The sequence below is a fragment of the Adiantum capillus-veneris genome, chromosome 4 (assembly GCF_014529385.1).
Source record: "Adiantum capillus-veneris isolate H3 chromosome 4, ASM1452938v2, whole genome shotgun sequence".
Lineage (NCBI taxonomy): Eukaryota > Viridiplantae > Streptophyta > Polypodiopsida > Polypodiales > Pteridaceae > Adiantum > Adiantum capillus-veneris.
Genome location: NC_140934.1, coordinates 166,838,301 through 166,859,065, shown reverse-complemented (window position 1 = coordinate 166,859,065; position 20,765 = coordinate 166,838,301). Strand labels below are relative to the sequence as shown.

Below are 20,765 nucleotides of genomic sequence, written 5' to 3'. Positions count from 1 at the left end.
GTAGAAAATCTTTCAATTTGTGTAACACAATTTCAAGATAAAATTGAGGATTGAATATGTCATATGATTTTGTGTACAATTCCATGTCACCACCATCCATGACAACAACCAATAGCTTCTTGCTTGGGTTCTCCTCCAAAATCTCCTCTCGACTCTCAGTAATCAGGCTCATTTTTTTGGGCTTTGGAGAGAGGGTCTCAAGAGATCCAATATTGAGTGAACAAGCCCAAACAATGCGATGTGGCTGGGAGATGAAGTGTACAAATATCCCAGATTTGTCGTGCCGAAATGCGAGAGGAGCAAAAGGGGGTGAATGGGCAGGGCAAAGAGTTGATGGATGGGGAAGGCGAGGAGTTGAAAGATGAGGTGGGATAGAAGATGAATGACTTGGGATAGGAATTGGTAGTCTTGGAAGTGAATGGTGGGAGAGCAAGGGTATGCAAGAGGGTATGGCATGATAAGAAGGTAAGGAAGCCTCAAGGCACAATAAGAGGTATGCAAGAGGAGGGGTGCTTAATCTCGCCGTGCGGATTGGAATTGACATACACTAAAAGGCAGCAACTACGAGGTGATCGGAAGGTTTGCAAGAGTTCGGGGTGAACAAGATCTTGCCATGCAAGAGTGTCTGTGAGGTATAAGGTGTGTGTGAAAAGTGGTAATTGCACTTACATATGGGGCAAAATTTGATCGTTGTCGACACATGTCAACCATGCACGTGTGCCACATGACAAGACTATGTGCCACATGGCAGGCTCGTGTGCCACATGGAAAGCCCCCAACGGTCACTTGTATAGATGAGAGATCATGTATAAGCTCAAAGGCATGTGCTCATTTGTAACTTCACTTGCATTTTGCGATTGTGTCATTCTGGATTTTTCATGTGCTCTCTTACAAATTCTCCCCACCCACATGTTAGGTGAACAGTGGAAACTTCATTTGGCAACTATAAGTTATTGCACCCTACCTCCCCAAGCACTCTCCTCTTACATACAAGGTGAATGATATACCTTGTATGTAGTTTTGAACATAGTGTGCATCCTTAGCCGGTCTCCCTGCTCAAAAATTATGATCTTATTAGTGGATAATCAATTGACCAAACTCTACAAATTTTTTAGAAATTGTAGCTTTTATTGGCACTGCTTGCTTGTAGATAGTGGTAGTGGCATAAGTGTGGAGCCTATCCAATCTTGGTGCACATTTTTAAGGCTATTTTTATCTTTTTAAGGCTAGTTTTAGCTCTCTCTCTCTCTCTCTCTCTCTCTCCATCTATCTTTCTCTCTACACACACAATGCTCTATGTGCATGTGTGTTCAGGAAGTGCCGTCATTGGCTCAATAGTGATAGCCATTGATTAAACAAAGAAAGCTTGACTTTTTTTACTGAATCCACATAGCCCTCTCTCTCTCTCTCTCTCTCTCTCTCTCTCTCTCTCTTTAGTGCAATGATTTTTGACCTAATAGATAGTAGCTCACTCTTTTGATCATAACTTCCTCATCCAAACTTCAATTTGGATCCAATTTGGGGATCTATAGCCTCAATAAAAGAGCATGATGCCGTCTGGACATGCATTGATGTAAAAACAAAAAAAATTCAAAGTTATGGAAAGCTTTTTTGCAACGGAATTTTTGAAGTGAACAGACTGGGGAAAGTTGACTCTTATCTCTTATTTTACATATAATGTCTTCCGACACTCGCAAGGTTCTTATTCTTCAACAAGGTCCAAAACCATTGTAGAAAATGATCCAAAATCCCCTAAGTGTGGAGATATAAACACTACCACTCAACCAAAAGTGTTAGAAACCATGACCAATTGAGATTAGAACAAAAGAAGCACATTGATCTATGGAAGATGGTAGATTTTATCCCATAGACCCCATCACCAAATGAACCCCACCATTATTCAATTGTTCTTCATTGATGAGATTTGTAGGAGATGGTATGAAATGATACTAGTCTATACACAAAACCTTGCAATAGAGAGGCACATTCTTAAGCTAAAAAATCATTTGCTACTACAGTTCAAGGATTCTCTTAATCATCAGCTTCAAGAAATAAAGGAGAAGGTAAAGAACCTCCAATCATTATTGAACACAATTAGAAGAAAGAGGATAGAGCTTGGACTTAGACAAAGACAAATGAAGTTGAAGAATATTGAAAGTCTCAAGCAAGGAGGTGGAGGCTGCAACAAAAGAATCAAAGAAGTGAGGTAAATTTTTTTTTTTTTCAAATTGTATCTATTTTGCAAGTTGGTATCTTTGGGTGCTATAGTCTTTCCTTCTGTTTACCCATGTCCTTAGTTTAGCTAGACTGCTCACAAGGAAACATGAGAGGTGCATCACAAATCATTTTGTGAAGTGATTCCACCTATTCTTGATGGAAACCTATTGAATGAAAGAATATTTAGGGTTGCTAGGAAAAAAGGCATCAATGGAATTTTGCAAAGTTCTACTTTGGACAAAGATGAAGTTCAAGGAACTTTGGACAAATTTGGAATCAATAGGGCAAGTTATGAAAAGCTATTCAAGTTCATCTCAACAAAAACCTAAAGAAGTCAGTAAAGGGGTCCTTGCTCCCAAATCCATTAGTTGTTCAGCAGGTCAGCAGGCTCATAATTAATTCCAAGGTCATGGAGATGCTTGGAGAGCCTCTTCACATCAATGACATATATCCTGGTAAGAAGAAAGACCTCAAGTTTAACTCTTTCAACAATTTATTCTTTGACTTGAGAACTTTGCAGAGGGCCAGCATAAAATTCTATGATCTTCAAAAAGCTAAGGTGAATGGGCAAGCCATTTTTGTCATTGAATTAGATGACAGTGATATTTTGAAGGGTAGAAAGCTTGAGGGTTGAAAGCAAGGGATGGTGGTACAAAAAAAGGATCAATTTTTTTTCCACCTTATTGGTACCACTGAAAAAGTGGGGACTAGTAAAATTTTTGTAGTTTGTGTCAAAACTTGTCCGACATTCTATTTTGATGTTCCTCTTTTAAAGATGTATCCAATGATATATAATATGATAACTAATTTCTTTTATGACTTGGATAAATCGCATTGCAAAGATTTGTCAAAGTACCATCAAAAGGTACTGTCAAGGACAACCAATTTTGTACCACCATCCCTTGCTTTTAGCATGAGAGAGTATCAATAGCTCTCATGAATAGATATCTTTATACCACAGAGGGAAAAAAACCCTAAAAAGTTTGGTGTGCAGTCTAAGAAGAAATTTGGTGGTTGGGTGCTTTTGAGGTTGATAGTGAAGATTTCAATGTGTTGAATTGGGTATTCCACCACACTAGTATCTATGCTATAATCAAAGCTCAACAAGCTAGGGAGGAGCTAGATGTTGGGGGCTTTAATAAGTACAAGGTGGAATGGCACATGGGGGGGGGGGCTAAAAACACTAATGTATGTACAATGTGTCTAGGGGTGCCAATGCCAAAATCCATTGTGTCTACTACATGGGTGCATCAAAGGAGTTGAATCCTACTACTGGAATAAAGCCCCATATAGACACTCTAAAGATCCAAACTTCCAAGTTGTTTTTTTATATTCCCCTTTCAAATGTCCACCTCTGCACACTGCATGCGCTTTGTAGAATCATTGATAAGATTGTGCACCTCTACATAGGGTTTCATGAAAACTACAACCTTTATTAGCTAGAGAAACTGCAGTAAAAAGTATTGAGAGGGTATTGTCTGATATTGGACTCATGGGTGGAATGTTGTGATTGAGTCAGATTCCAAAAGGTCATATGGTGGAAGTAATGTCCCTAGAAAATCTTTTATTGGTGGCATGAAGGCCAGAATATTCTTGGGATTTCATGGAAAGTTGGATAGGGTTCATCTAAAGTTCAATACAACCAATGAAATGCTCTGCACAATGCTCTGAAGGACCATGGATTTGATAGCATAGTAAGAAATGAGAAGGCAAAAGTGTGGGAAGCCCTGGATGCAGTCTTTTCTTATTGTGATAAAAGTTATTGGAAAAAGAATGGCCTCTCCAACTTTAAGAAAGAGTTGAATAGATTCAAGAAAGCTATGACAAGTTCTTAGATCTCAGAGCACTTCACACACTACATGGTAATAATTATGAATTTTGACTCTACTAATTTGCTTCAATACTTGCATAATTTGTTTGAGAATTTATATTTTTTTGTGTGCAGCACATTATCTACAATCATACTTGTGGTAGATAGCTATTTTCTCCTTGTTGAGCTTCCCAATGTAATAGCCCAAACTGTGGTCCCTCTTTAGATCCAAAGGCCTCAAGCCCTCCCCTTTCCCTAGAAACTTGTCAGGATCTACAATATCAATCTATGGAAAAAAAAAGCCTTAAATTAGTTAATAGAAGTGACATGTCACTAAAATCTCAATGGCCTAAATAACGTGCTTGCAAAAATTATATAAAGTTTTACCATTTTACCTTAGGGTTTTCATCATCTTCAAAAATGTCCTCTTTCCATAGGTCCATGGAAAAACTTGGTTTATTCTCTTTGCTCTCTCTTGGGACTTCTATGCCCATTTGTTCAATCTTCATTATTTTCTAAATTTACTGGAACTCCTCATGTATGGGAAGCCCTTGCTCTTCATAGCTTTGAACAACATTGAGGACATGCTCTCCAGCAAGGGACTGATCAATAAACTTCTCAGATTCTGTATCAAGTAATGATAATGGGCATGGTGTTCTGTAATCCACAAAGCCTTTATCATGCTCTTCCCACTCTGCCAAAATAGCAAGGCAGTAATCCTCTCTTAGATAAAAGAGGTTTTGTATATCATGTAGCAACAAATACTACTTATTGTTAATCTTGTAGGTGGGCATGGTTGTTGTGCATAGCAAGGGATCAAGCTCTTCCTCTAGAATATGGATTGGCTCCTCCCCTTTGGTGATGTTCCTTGCCTTGAATTCTACAACATCTAAGATCTCTTTGATTTCAAACCCTCTCCATTTACTCTCTAAATCTTCACGTGTTTCCTCCACATCTTGGATATTCATAATGTTGTATTCTATAGGGATTTGGGTTCTCCTTCCTCTAGTAAAACAAGATTCAAAAACAGAAAAAATACTATATGTTCAATCACAAGCTTGCAACCATGTCTTCCATGCCACTAATAGGGTGCTATGGACCTTCTTCCAATCATCTTGGAGTAATACCAACTACTTGGAGCTTGTGCTTGGTGTTATGTTGCCTATTTTAAAAACATCATGAAGGTGTACAAAGATGTCAAGCTTGTAATCCCTGGTAAGGTCAGATTTTTTTTTTGATAGTCAAGAATATCATTGTTGAACCCTTCTAGAAATCTCTCCAAATCAAAAGGAACATTCAAGATTTCTTTCACATAGGCAAACTTAGACAATTTCTTGACTTGGTAATGTAGCTCCATTAAAATATCATCACATGTCTCCTCAACCTCTTCATTATCAAGACCCTCCAAACTCTTTCTAGTAGTAGCCTTTTCTGCACAAGAAACAAAAACAAAAACTTTAAAATGTCATACAATTGACAAAATTATTGGTCATACTCACCCTTCAACAACCATAGTGATATGTCGTCCCTATACAAAAATAGAGCTCGCAGAAGGCTTTCCGAGTGTTTAGTTTGCACATGGGAGAAACCACATCTTTAAAAAAAAGTACTACTTATTTTTAACATTACGTCCTTGCTATACAAAAATAGAGCACTCGGACGGTCGTCCAAGTGCTCTATTTTGCATATGGGCGATAGTACATTCCTTATAGAAACATACTTCTCATTTGTAACATTGTGGCCTTGCTATGCAAAAATAGAGCATTCGAACGGCCATCCGGGTGCTCTATTTTTGCATACAGGAGACATAACATTTTAAAAAAAAACATGCTTCTTTGTATCATTTCTATGCAAAAATAGAGCACACTGATGGTTGTCCGGGTGTTCTATTTTTGTATACAAGCAACATGACATCTTAAAAAAAAACACAAAGAAAAAGACAACACCTAAAAAATATGAATTAAATTGGTTACCTTTATGTTTTTGTAGGAACATTTTGAGCTCTTTAGCTTTGAAATGTGTACAATACACTTTCACAAAATACGGTGGTTTGATGTTAAAGTGTTATATATATATCTCCTTGTAGAGCTATAAATAGAATTATCATGTCAATCATGCACCTTGGGACACGTGCCCAACAGTCAAATCCATGCATAACGGTCACATCCATGCATTGTAAACTGTGCTTGGTAATTGTGTACTCCTATATATAGAGGCCATCGCACTCAAACAAGAATTTTGCAAATCTTTTTCTATTAGCTCCATTGCAGACTCCACATTGATCTTCAAAGCTGCTGAAGGTACACTTACATCGGGCCTCTTCTCTTGCTTCACATATTTGATTAAACCGAACCTTCATGTTTTGTTTATAATTATTATTGATTCGTCATTGAAATAGTTGGATTCTCATTAAATCTATTGTTATATAAAATTATTTTGTAGAAATGGTGGCAAACACAAATCTTGTCGTCCCTATGCAAAAACAATGTAGTCAAACAAAAATCCAAATACACTATTTTTGCATAGCGACGACATAAGAGGTATTATGATATTTTTTAAAAGATGCGTCATCCTTATGCAAAAAAGTGTGTCCGACTACACTAATTTTGCGTAGAGACAACACAAGTATTTTTTAGAACCTTTTTCAGTAGTGTCCTCTCTATGCAAAAATAGAGTAGCCAGACCTGACTACACTATTATTGTGTAGAGACGATAAGAGTGTCCTCTTGATGCAAAAATAAAGTAGCCGGACACATGTCCTAGTACACTGTTTTTGCATAGGGACGACACAATTGGCTTTTTTTCAACATTTTTTGGTAGTGTCCTCTCGATGCAAAAATAGAGTAGTCAGGCATTCGTCCAGCTATACTATCGTTCAACTACACTATTCTTGCATAGAGAAGACACAAGTGTCATTTTTGGTGCAATATCAATAGAACGTTTCCCTTTGAATTTAATGAACAGGTCTAAGATATTTTGTTGAAGAAAAAATATAGTGACTCTATGTTCATAATTTTTTGTCCTTTTAGGTCCAATCTAGAGATATGGCAAGGACCAAACAAACTACAAGGAAGGTTCCTAGAGAAAATGTCAAACGAGGAGATGTCAAGGGAACACCGATTGATTTCAAACCAATAGACAAAGGTGAGATCTCAAAGGGGAACAAAGGTGAGAGCTCAAAGGTGGACAAAGGTGAGAGCTCACAAGGAGATAAGGGAGCTGCATCCTCCAAGCAACATGCCAAAAAGTGAGTTGGTATGAAACTACCAACATGTAAAGGAAAGAATATTCTCTTAGAAGGTGAGATGCTTGAGGAAGATAAGGAGAGCATAAATGGCTCTGAAAATTGCAATTCCAAGGCTTCCTTTCGAAAGGGCCTGTAGGCAAATAGCAGAGCAATTTAAGATTGATATGAGATGGACCAGAGGTGCCTTGGTATGCATTCAGGAGGCTGCTGAAGAAATTTTAATTGAGCTCTTCTAAGATGCATAAATATGTGTAGCCCACTCTCACTTGGTTACACTTATGGACAAGGATATGATTATCTTGATGAGACTAAGGTACAAATTTAGCAAAATTCTTGAACCAATACCTTTGCAAGATGAGAAAACCTTCAACATTCTCAACATACCCCCATCAAGAAAGGAAAAAGAGCCTAAAATGTTGGTTGAGGAGATAATAGAGGATGATGTTTTAGAAGAGCCCAAAGTTAACAGGGAGGAGCTAGAAACTAATGAACTCAGGGAGATTGAAGCTCAACTCCCTTCATTACTGAGAAGTGTCAATTCCACAGGCTTCTTGGTGGTTGATTTCTTAGAGATTGAACTTCTTAAAAGAACATATTATATTACCCTAGATGCTAAGTGTGTTGAAATCCTCAAAGATTGGCAAAGAGAGATTAATGACCATATTATTCTTGCATCCTTGAGGTTTGCTTAAACATCAACATTATATATGTGTTTTTTAATATTATTTTTATAAAGTGCTCTTTTGAATTTCTTTGCAGATTATTGATGCATGACTATAAGTTATATATCCAAAAAAGTTGGATATAATTGACCCAACCATCTCTCACTATTTGAGAACTCATTTTGACATACGGACCTAGCTATCCAATATAGATTTTGAAACTTGTGAACTCCTCCTCTGCCCCTACCATGAGAGGTATGTTATACTACAACCCTAGGTTATTTTCATTTTTAAAATTTCGACTTAAAAGCTTTTGACAATTTCCACTGGTCTTGCCATAGCTCTCATTGGAGTCTTATAGCAATTGATATCATTGATAAAACATGTTTCATATTGAACTCTCTTGAGGGACACCATGGAATGGCTATGCTGTAAGTGTGACAGTCCCATACTTTACCCAGTGCTCCCACTTTCAATTATTTTGTATCAATGCTTTGAATTTTCCTCAATAGGGTTGTCTCAAGGCTGATAGAGAAAATTGAGTTGTTTTCTCCTATCACAAGGCTCATGGATGACATGAAAATCTTAAATGTGAAGGTATGGTACTTCTAGTAGGTTGTAAGTAGTTTGAGCTTAAAATTGTGTATTTATTTTCCCACTTCTATTTGTGTAGACACCATTGCATGAGGAGGCTTCCTCATGTGGATGGAGACTGATAACAAATGCAAAGCTAGTGGTTGACTATACCTATTGCAACCCAAAAAAGACTATTAGGGTAAGCATTTGGAAATATAAATAGGAAAAAATATTGCTATTTGGGTAAGGTCACAATAATCTTTCTTTTCTATATCAAGAGGATTTGCTACAGCAATAACCATGTTTGGTTGGTAAGGGCAAAGCTGATTAGATATATGGTCAGTGCCCAAGCAAAACTACCCACAACACCCAAGCCCCCAAAGGGCCAAAGAAGCCAAAGGTAGAGTCTAGGCACCACAGAAGTCAAGGAGGATCCACTCAAAAGAGAAAAGGTAGGGAAGCCAAAGAAGGAGGAGAAGCCAAAGGAAGAAGACAAGCCCAAAGAGGTTTCAAAGAAGGGAAAGAAGCATGTTTCCCACAAAAAGAGCCCCAAAAAGAATAAACACATGCCAAAGAGGAGCAGAAGAAGCCCAAGGAGGAGAAAAAGAAGCCCAAGGAGATAGAGCCTAAGGAGGGCAAGCAGACAGAAGAAGAGCCCAAAGCACCAAGGAAGATCCCAAGGAAAATAGAGGAAGCTAGCACAAGAAAGCTTCCTAGGACTCCCAAAAACCCCAAAAGTGTTTTTTGAAGTAGAATTTTGTAAATTGCAAAGCAGTATATATTCTACCTGACATACTCTCTACATACTATCTACATGAGAACATTTGTAAAGAGAAAACATTACCAACTCTATACTTGATACCATTTTGTAAAGAGAAAACATTACGTACTCATGTTTTTTGTAAAGAGACAACATTACAAATTCTCTCCTTGAGAGTATGATGTAGATTTTACAACTTTCGCTAGCTCCATTTCTCGTGTAGCTCCCAATAAAGTCTTTCAATTTTTGCAACAATTATGGCTGCCTTTCATTTGTCTCTGCATGTTTTTCATAGTCCACCTGTGTTGATTGCAAAATGTCAAGGCCCAATCCATAATCCATGACATCCACCAACCCCACCCAGAAGGGCCTAGGAAATCTACCAAACATGGTGGGAGTTGCTTCAAATAAGTGGTGATAGTGAAAAATGGCTTAGGGTATTCCTTCTCTTCCACCCCTTCCTCATCATCATTCTCTTTCTTCTCTTCTACCTCCTTATCATGGGCTTTTCTTTTCTCCTCCTTGCTCACAAGAAATGAGGAAGAGGATCCAAAATCCTTACCCATATCTCTTGACCTATTGCTCATAGAAAGAGGAAGAGGAGAAAGGGTGACGAACCTAAACCAAGTTGGCCTATTTATAGTGTTGTGAAGGCATACAATATTGATGACATTGACATCAAACATACAAATAAGATATTAAAAAAAACCTCTAAAAAATAAATCAAACAAAAGAAGACATCTTAACCAAAACGTCATTTGTCATTGATATGGCAATGTACAAAATGTCTCTACTACAAGAAGAGACAACAACATTTGTACAAAGTGCTAGCTTGATAAAATTTACATAGGCTTTAACAAGATTTAGCTTAGAAGAAGATGAAATATTCCTTTTGAAACTTCTTGGCATAAATATTTCTTCTCAATCCTCCTTGGGAGACCTACAATTCATATTGAAAAACAGGAAAAGTAAGCATCGGTCACACAAAAAGTTCTCCATTAGAAAAGAAACTATTTCCTACATACCTTCTTTCCAGCTATTTGAAAAGAAAAGTTTGAAGGTAAATCTATCTCCTCATTGTGTAATTTATGTCTCACTTGGTACAATGAGCACTTGGTTCTTATCTTCAATGTTGTCAAGTCTTCATTGTGCATCCATACATCAATGTTCTGAATGGGGTTCTCAGCAAGATCATCCATGTCTTGATATAAAGGAATCAAGCTCCCCCCCCCCCCCCCCCCCCCCCCCCCCCCCCCCCAAACACACACACACACACACACACACACACACACACACACACACACACACACACACACACACACACACACACACACACGAGGCCATCAACCATAATAAAAAAGAAATAATGAAGTTTTGGGTATGGATCATATATTTACATGTAATGGAACCACATTGCATTTTTCAAAGTACTCCATTCATTGTTTTTTGAATTCAATCCTCATAAAAAATTCTAACACATCTTCACTATCTAAGCACTTAAACGATATCATTGTTGTAGAGACTTTCACATCAAGCTCTACAAAGAAATCCACAAAGACAATGATGGGCATAAACATTGAAACTTTGTTCATCTTGCTTGCAATGTTGGCCTTTAAAATTTTTTGGATCTCATAAAAGATCTTGCACCTATAGCTCTCACTTTTTATTGAGCTTGGCAATGGTCACTCTCCACTTCTGAAACTAGGCAATGCAACCTTGGTGGCAGCGCCCCAATCCTTCATAAATTTTGGTGGGACATAAAAATGATAATAAAAGAATATCCCTTTTTCCAAAGAATGTTTTGCCATAAAGCATGTTCATGGTATCAACAAAGTTAGATCACGCAAAAGGTGGTTTGATAAAGAATGTTAAGATTCTCAAAAGTCCTTGATAAAGCAAGATGCAACTATGGATAAAGACAAATGTCAAATGGCAACTATATGAGCAACCAAATGCTGAAAATATGTAATTTTATGGTCCACTTCCATGTATGTCTTTTTTTGGTACTATTGAGAATATGTGTGACGGGCTTCAAAAGTTGTCAACTCATAAAGCGGGAGATCTTCAAGGTATCAAGCCGGAAATGAGAAAATGGATGGGAGATTTTGCACATGAGTGGATGTGTTCAACCTTGCACTTCAACATGGTATGCCTTATGATTTGAGCACTAATTGAATCAAGCCTTTGCATAAAGGAGGGGATGTAAAGAATGTAAATAACTATCGGACTATAATGATAGGATCTCTTATGAAATTTTTTTCTAGGTGCATAATGGAGATAAAATTGAGTGATTGGCAAGCATGCAAAGGACAAGCGGGGTTTTATCGATGCCATAGCACCATTGATCATCTTGTCATTCTTTGTGTTCTCATGGAGGAACGTTGGTTGAAAGGCAAGCAATTGTATTTTTGCTTTGTGGACATTAAGAAAGCCTTTGATATGATTTTTCATAACAACTTGTGATATGGATGGAAGAACTCCAAGTCCCAAGTGAGTTTGTGATTGCATTTTCTCAAATCTATGAGAAGGTGATGTTTCAATTGCATATGGGAAGAGGAATTTCAAAAATTTATGCAAGCACTATCGGGGTCGAGGATGTTTGTTGTCACCAACTCTCTTTAGTGTATGTATCAATCAATTGGAACAAATGGTACTTGACTTTAGGCAAGAAGAAGGCATTGAAGAGGTCACTATTTTCAATGCGGTAATCATGATTTTGTTGTATGCGGATGATGCAATGCTTCAAGCACACACTTTAGAGGATGCACAAAAGCTTGTGGTTGTCCCTCCATTTTGTGAAAGCTTTGCTTCTTTCCATCACTATATTTTCATTTCTCTTTCCTGATCTCTAAGTTTCCATGGTGTCTTCTACACGTCGCCCTTCTCATAGAATAACTTCTTGTGACTTTCATAACGTTAGAGAGGATGGTCTTTGGAAACCCATGTCTTTTTGTATGAATGACTAAGTAACAATGCTTCCTTCATGCAAAGATGTACATAGAGTGAAGAGAATCAAATGAAATAAAATTAAAAAACCATTGGAAAGGTCATGTTCTTGCTTCTAAAGTGACCGATAATGGCTGTAGATGTGGTGTTAAACTTGGATGAACATCCTACACTCCATTCTTACTACAAAATCTTATTGATTTGGTACAATGAATTTAACATTGTCCCATTGTTCTTTCTAACTTTTTATTTCATTTCAGATTCTTTCCTTCAACAACTGTGGAGTGGCAGCCCAAGGAGAGCCTTAGTGGAACATCAGAGCAATGCATAAGGGGATTGCATATGTTATGTATGCTGACATGTCACCTTCTTTTTACAAAACAAAGGATTTGTTTCTCTATTTTGCAGAATACACGGTTCCATCAAGAGAAGGTGTATATGGAGAACTACATTAGTTACTCGTTACAACCATAAGATCACTTGATTTGGAAGCTCCTGATGCATGTACTATGTCAAGCTTCAAATCCAAGATCAAAGAAGACATCCTTAAAGATATGTCTCCGGGTAGTATTTCAAGAAGGATTAAAGTTCAATGGTTCTTGCCTATATATGTCTTTGTTGCATGTTTCATAAAAATGGATTTGCAAAGGACAAAGACGATGTGGCTTAATAGAAGACTTTCTCTGATTGAACTGGATTCTGTACATGGAGAAGGATGGAGTACCAAAGAAACTTTTGTTAGCAGCAAGCTAACCCATGTAGCATTTTTCAGGAGCTTCATTGTAAAAACACTTATTCTTTTGATAAATTGGGAATATTGTAACTCCTATTTGACGAGTGAATATTGTAATCTATGAGTCAGAGCTATAAGCTTCCAGATTGTATCAATTAATCCTTGGTTACAGCTCCCAAATGATTAGTTTTTGACCTAAGAAACCTTGGCTAAGGTATAAAAGACAACTTTGTAAAGTTTTTATAAAGTTTTGGATAATGAAATACACAGTGTGAGCTTACAACGCCCTCCTCTCTTCTTCTCTTGCTTCTATCTCCCATGTCGGTTGTCACATTGCAGTGCCGTCTGTCGTGTTGCAACTATAGGTAAGAGCTCTACACATTGACGTAAGCACATCATGATAAATTGTAGCATTTGATGTCACCAAGCCACGGCCTAAAATTTTATTATAAGTAGGAATTTAAGCTAGGAAATCACAAAGTAAGTATAGGCAGGGTATCGGGCCATCATTGCTAAGCATTTAGATGCATTCAGGATCAGAAATGACTAGGTCAAAATCTCACTGCTATTAATAATCACAATTTTTCCACTCATTGAAAGTGATAATTGAGACCTTAAGAATGTGTGGTTAGGTCTTATATAATTGTCCTAGAAGTTTTATAGCATTCAAATTTTGTTTGACACGCTGTAAAGATCATGGTTTGCTTGGCCGATTTGCGACTAGCTTTTGATGATTAAGGTCATTTGAGTGTAGCTTGAGTTATATGTGAGTTGTCTGTTGTTTTCTAAGAGATTGACACCCCTTGTAGCCTCTATGCACTAGCCAAGTCAGCTTTTTCCCATGGATTGACTATTATATTCGTGGTTCTTGCTATGTCTGCAATAAGATAAGAGTGAGGTTTACCAACCCACCCACATTCGGCACCATTGTCGGGTATCGAATAGACCTAAACTATGGAAAACAAGAGAATCTAGTGTATTTTACTTTCACTTCCTCTAGGATCAGCTAGAGTTAAACTTTCTCTTAAAAGCTCATTGCTTAGGAGTGTCGTCTTTTGCTGTGTAGAGGTAGCTTGGGAGTAAATTGTACTTGCTAAGTACCTTGTAGGATTAGGTTGGAATTTTAAGAATGATTAGTGGACAAGAAAAGTATTAAGATCAATGCTCAAAAAACCATAAAAACAAGAAAACAAGTGTTTGAGGACACCTTCCACAACCCAATTGCAGCAGAAAAGGAGTTCAAAGGTTCATGGGCCATGTTGGTTATTACTGGCAGTTTATTTTAAACCTTTCCAAGATAGCTCGTCCATTGTACAAACTTCTTATTGAGTTCCATTGGATTGCAGAGTGTGACCATGCTTATGAGTTATAAAAAAGACCTTAACCAATGCTCCCATTTTACGAGTGCTCAATTGGAATGAAATTTTCCATGTGCATATTGACGCATCAAACTTTGCTATTGGGTGTGTTCTAGCTCAACCAGGAGAACATAAATTAGACTACCCCATTAGCTTTGCAAGTCATCAATTAAATGGTGATGAAAAGAACTACACCACTATAGAGCGGGAAGGTTTAGCTATGATTTACATAGTAAAGAAACTTTGCTATTACCTTCTTGCCAACAAGTTTATTTCTATGTTGATCATCAAGCATTGTCGTATATAGTAAACAAACCTTGCTCCACCGGAATAATTACACGATGGTTGTTAAATCTTCTTGAGTTTTAATTTACCATTGTGGTGAGACCCAGTAAAAGACATGTCATGGTGGTTCATTTGTCTCGCATACCCAATGGTGAAGCCCCTACTGGAATAGATGATGAATTGCCCGATACTTTCCTATTCCTAGTAGAGATCATGCCTGAAAGGAGTGAGAAGATTGTGAACTTTTTAGTAACGGTTTTCCACCTAAAGTTCTTTGTAAGGATATAGCTCAAAAATTGTTAAAGGAATGTGAAACTTATTCTCTAATTGCAGGAACTCTCTACAAGCTAGGGAAGGATGATATTCTTAGACGTTGTGCCCGGGAGGATGAGTTTTATACATACTGCAAGAAGCCCACATGGGTATAGCTGGAGGACATTTCTCAGGAAAACTAACTACTAGAAAGGTGTTGCAATTAGGCTATTGGTGGTCAAGGATGCATCACTTTTTGCAAAAGGGTGTGATGAATGCCAATGTTACAAGATCACACAACAAAAGCATAAGATGCCCTTACATCCTATTGAAGTGTGACTCAACCATTTGAAATAAGGGGTTTAGACTTTGTAGGCCCAATTAATTTGGTAGCTCATAACACTCAATCTTGATATATTATTGTTGCCACTGACTATGTGAGGAAGTGGATGGAAGCCATGGCGACACGCAAGGCTGATGCAAAGTCAAATGCTAAGTTTCTCTTTGAGAACATTATTACACGATTTGGTTGTCCCTTTGAAATTGTGAGTGACAATGGTACTCATTTTATAAATGGAGTGATAAAGGAACTCACAAAAAACTTTATGATAGCCCACCATAAGTCCAGGCCTTCTTATCCACAAGCAAATGACATCAATTCTATTGGCTTATTGTACTACTTACAAAGTGGCTATTAATTTTACACCATTCAAAATGGTATATGGCCAAGAAGTAATTATGCCATGGAAGTTTGTAATTCCTAGTCTGCGGGTGGCTTCACAAGAAGGTTAGGATGGTAACCCTTTAGTTGAGTGCTTATATATTCTTGAGTGGCTAGATGAAGAAAGACAATTGGTTGTGCAAAATGAACTTGTGGAGAAAGATAGGATAAAAAAAGGGTTTGACCATCATTTAAAGAACAAGGATATCAAGGTTGGGGATAAAGCCCTTATGTATCAAGCACGTAACGAGAAGAAAAAGTTAAAATATACAAGAAAAGGACCATATAGAGTATGCAAAATCACCCCACAAGGTACCATTCATGTGGAAACTCTTGATGGGGTTGAAACCATTAGATTCCTCAATGGGAGTAAATTTAAAGATACTACAATTTTTTAAGCCAAGAGGAGCTATTTGCCATCCATATAAAAAAGTCAGCCAAGACACAAGCAGAATTGAAAAAGATACAGGCTCAAGCTGAGGCTAAGGAGTGACAACAACGTATAAGATGCCAACGTTGGAGTTACATGTATGCATTTCACGTTGAAATAGAGTATGATTGGTTGGACTTTGACACACCGCTACGATACTCTATTGAGCTAAATAGCACCTATGGGAAAGTGCTATATAATGCCTTATTGGACATGGGTGCTAAATATAACATGTTGTCATATGGGATGTGGTGTCAGTTAGGAAATCCATCTGTATCTGAGAGTACCATCCAAGTCAAGGGTACCAAAAAGAATAAAACTACGGGTTTTGGAACTTGACACACTTCTGTCAGATATGACAATGGGGCCGTAGCTCATGATTTTTTGGTCATGCTGCCTGCTGGAATTTTGGAAGGTAATATAAACCTAGGACGTGCATGAATGATAGCCACAAAATGCACTATTGATTGGGGAACTGGGAGTGTCACAAAATAGAAACCAAGTCTTAGCCTTGCCACTCAAGTGTTAGTCCCTGAGATATCACCTGCTGAGAAGATATAACCCAAAACAGTGCATGTCCAAGAGGTTGAACCATCTGTACCTATAGCCCAACCGTCTAGAGCTTCAAATTTTGTGGTTGAAACAAAGCATGAGACTCACAAAACTCATCATAATATAGCAAAGATAACATACAAATGGGTCCCTACAGCTTCTTTAGCCAATTCTGATGATAAAAAATAGGAGTCTTGTAAGAGATGCCCTACTCGCTCCAAAAATGTAAGAAAACATTGTGTTGGATTCCTAAACGACTATTGGAAGCCCAAGGCTACTATGAAGGGAATGATCAAATCTGGGTGTCAAAACGTAAATTATGTTCTCACCTATCACCTATAGACCCATGTGAGTCAAATCCTGTAATGATAAAGCAGATTAAAGATCCTAGGAAGGGAAAGATCACAAAACACTATACACCTGAACTGTAGCTAGTTTGGGTACCCCAACGAGAACGACTTGTTTTGCTCTGCTCAATTATAGAAAAAAATGAATCTTCTTGCTCTTCATGTAGTTCATATAGGAAATACAAGCTTCGACACAACCTCCACCTACATTGTAAATATCCATACAAACAACAAATAATTTTCACCTGTCGTTGTAAGTTCACCACCTACAAAAATGTTGCAAGTAAAATCATGGGAGAGTACCTTACCACTCTTGCAACTATATGAAACGCCTAGTGTGGTAAAAAGCTATTGCTCAAAGTCTTCACCCATAACAACTTGGAACAAGTGGTTTCAAAAGGTGACGACATCGTTCCAAAAGGTTTGATCTACCCAAGGAAGGGGGGAGTGTTTTTGCTGACATCCATCATTCACTTAATCCCCTCTTAACCCTCCTCCTTGACCTCTTAATCTCCCAATCTTAGGGAATGTATATAATAGTCCTATACTCAAGAAAACAAATAAAAAAGTAAAAGAGCAAGAGCCACCAAACAAAATCTGGAAACCTACAAATTCATAATAACACATTATGCAGCACAAGGACATGACCTTCTGACATGACCCTTATATATTTTCACTCTAACCAAAATCTATCTGTGTACATATATGGCTAGTACGCTAGAGTCATCCCCTCCTACCTTGGATGAGAGGTATCCTCTTTATTTTTCACAAGTGTTTCACATAGTCTACTCGGTGCTTGCCTGTGAATGGGATTTGGTAGATACGCTAGCATGTGAGAAGAATTTTGAGAAATTAGAATGGTTGATACGTCTCTTGACCATGACTGATGATCCCTACTTGGTAGAGAACGTCTCTTCAATTGCATACGCTTACCCTTTTGACCAAGATGGACATAGACGTCTAGTGACGTTCTTAGTAAACATTTGTGCCTCTAATGATAAGGAAGATATGAAGGGAGTTTACTATTGTGATGAGCCTTGGGAGGGTAACAATGCAATATGACCCCCCAAAGTTACAAAATTAAAAGGCAATGAAAAACAAACAAACAAAAAACAAAAGTGCCAACAATGTAAAATCTTAATTTGGTACTTCACTTGCATGTATTGCCTATCGTACTAGAGCCCTAGAGGTTCCCATTGTGGGCGCTTTTCCTTGAAAAGCAAAAAGCCCAAGGCATATAAAATAAGCACACATATAAAAAATTGAAACAATTTGAAAAGATTTGGTGGGTCAAACAAAGGGGATAATTCAGGCGATGATTTCATAAACAATTCCTTTTATCGTAGCTTAACTAGAAGGTATTTTAGGTATAGCCTCTAGTTAGCCCTCGAACATGAAATACTCTGCTCTCGCAATTAAACAGCTTAATTGATGAGAGAGAATTGAGAAGCTTTTCCATGGTATTAATAGTTGACCTCTTGTGCCTCTTAATCGTTAAATTAGTGACACCAGACTTGTTTATTTTTTGAGATTTACAACTGCTTATGCCTTTGATAATATTATAGTTTAATGTTTTACTGCCAACAAATTGTTTAATATTTTGTTACCAATCAATTTGTGTGCCTACTAACTGCATATGCTTTTTAATTGTATATGAGAATAAAATTACTATGGCATTTTTGGTTGATTTTTTAGTGTTTGAAGAAGGCTAAGTACATTTAATCTCAGATGCTCTTTCACCTCGGCGAATGGGCTTCATCTCAATAGCTTTTGAGGACAAAATCTACATCAGGAAGGGGGGCATGTTAACCCTTACGAACACCCTATCACCTTTGATGGACGCCTTATTACTTATTTGAGTCATGGACCGGGCTTGTCGGTCCAATAGGTGTGTAGATGATCGTTGATGAGAGATGCACCACTTATCTTATTTTTACAATATGTTTGCAACGATCAGCCACTATCGGCGTCCATGTGTGAATGGGCCAAACTCTTATAAAAGGTCTATTTTGACGTAAAAGCCTCATTCTTTGAGGTGCATCTAAGAAGTGCTCTTGCTCCTTCTCTATCTTCTTCTCCTTCATGTGCTCACGTGTGTGTGTCTTTGTATGTGTGTATGCTTCAGAGAGAGAGAGAGAGAGAGAGAGAGAGAGAGAGAGAGAGAGAGAGAGAGAGAGAGAGAGAGAGACTGAGCATTGTGGTGGCATCGGTGGTGGCAAGGCGGTTGAGCGCGATGGCGGTGGCTCCTTCTTCTTCGCAGCACACGATCCTTCACAACACAAGCATTGAGTAGTGAGTGACACACCATTGCCCCTTTGAGCTTGCTAGGACTATCTAGTTGTGTTTTTGTATTCATTTGTGGCTTGCACAAGGTGTTTTGGAAAGTTCCCAACCACCGACATGTGTGGAAAAATGCACGACTTGGTACTGAGAGACAATACCCAAGCCATCCTAAAGTACTAAGATTGGTTCTTTGGGTGTTGGTCAGCTCTGAAGAATCATTTCTTTGAACTACCAAAGTTTCAAAGCCTCAATGACTTGGTATTGTGAAAATACTACACACAACATTGTGAAGACCAAGTTAGGAACTTTGGGTACTCTATAGCTAAGATTACCAAACAAAAAACACTACAAAGAGACATGATAATAGCAGTGCCATGGACTTGGTACTGAGATAATACCCAAGCCATCCTAAAGTACCAAGAGTGGTGCTTTGGGTGCTGGTCAGCTCTAAGTTTTGAAGAATCATTTGATGAATTACCAAAGTTCCAAAGTCTCAATGACTTGATAGTGTGTAAATACTAGAAACATCATTGTAAAGTGCCAAGTTGGGAACCCTTGACACTCTAAAGTTAATATAACCAAACAATGAATACTACAAAGAGACATGATAATACCAGTTCCATGGACTTGGGACTGGAAGATAGTACCTAAGCCATCCTACACTACCAAGACTAGTGCTTTGGGTGTTGTTCAGCTCTAAGTTTTCGAGAATCATTTGATGAAGTACCAAAGCTCCAAAGTCTTGGCTTGATACTATTAAAATACTAGAAATAGCATTGTAAAGTGCCAAGTTGGGAACTTTCAACACTCTAAAGTTAAGATAAACAAACAAAGAATACTACAAAGAGACATGATTATACCAGTCCCATGGTACTATGTGGATAGTAACCAAGACATCCTAAAATACCAAAATTGATGCTATGGGTACTATACAACTCTAAGTTTTGAAGAAGCATTTGATGAAGTACCAAAGTTCCTTATCATTTGGTTCTAGCTTTTGACAAGTACCGAAGTGAGAAACTTCTGGCATTGTGAGTTGAGGTCTTTCTGTAATATCAATTGGGTATGGCATGTAACAAACAATACCTAGACCCTGTAAAGCTTCAGAATGATTACGACCTTCCTTGGCATCAAAGCATATTCCCATAAGAGGTAGAATTTCTCCCCTTGAAACTATGTACATGGCTGCATAATACCAAATTCAGACCTATTCACACTATATATAACCCAAGTAAGAGGCAACATTAACAAAAAATGATATGGTGTACCTGAGAGTCATCTAAAAAATGAACCAAATGTTTCAAAACACTCTTTTCTTCAATTATGAATTTACAAATATCCTTTTTATTAGGAGAGACCCTAGTCTCTGATGATCAGAAGGCATATAACATATCCCTTGTTATGGAATTTAAATGGGTCCCGCAATGAAGCAATCTTTGACAGGAAAACAATGGTAACACTTCATCCTCATCTTTCATGTATAGCCAAGAAGTTGCCGCTACAATGTTCTTATGATGAACACCTAATAGTGTTGCAATTTTACATTGTATCACTACTGAGCCAACTGTAATATTTAAAACCATGCT

General features: G+C 37.8%; 1 protein-coding gene and 1 pseudogene across 1 annotated transcript; both read left to right on the top strand.

Moving 5' to 3' along the window:
• Positions 1-288: 288 nt before the first annotated feature.
• Positions 289-7,510, top strand: LOC147460318 (histone H3 type 3-like). The gene is made up of 3 exons (XM_086511690.1): positions 289-366; positions 7,057-7,274; positions 7,387-7,510. The coding sequence occupies exons 1-3, from the start codon at positions 289-291 to the stop codon at positions 7,508-7,510; spliced, it is 420 nt and encodes a 139-aa protein (XP_086367816.1).
• A 177-nt stretch (positions 7,511-7,687) lies between these two features.
• On the top strand, positions 7,688-9,260 carry LOC147460317 (uncharacterized; annotated as a pseudogene).
• Positions 9,261-20,765: the final 11,505 nt, after the last annotated feature.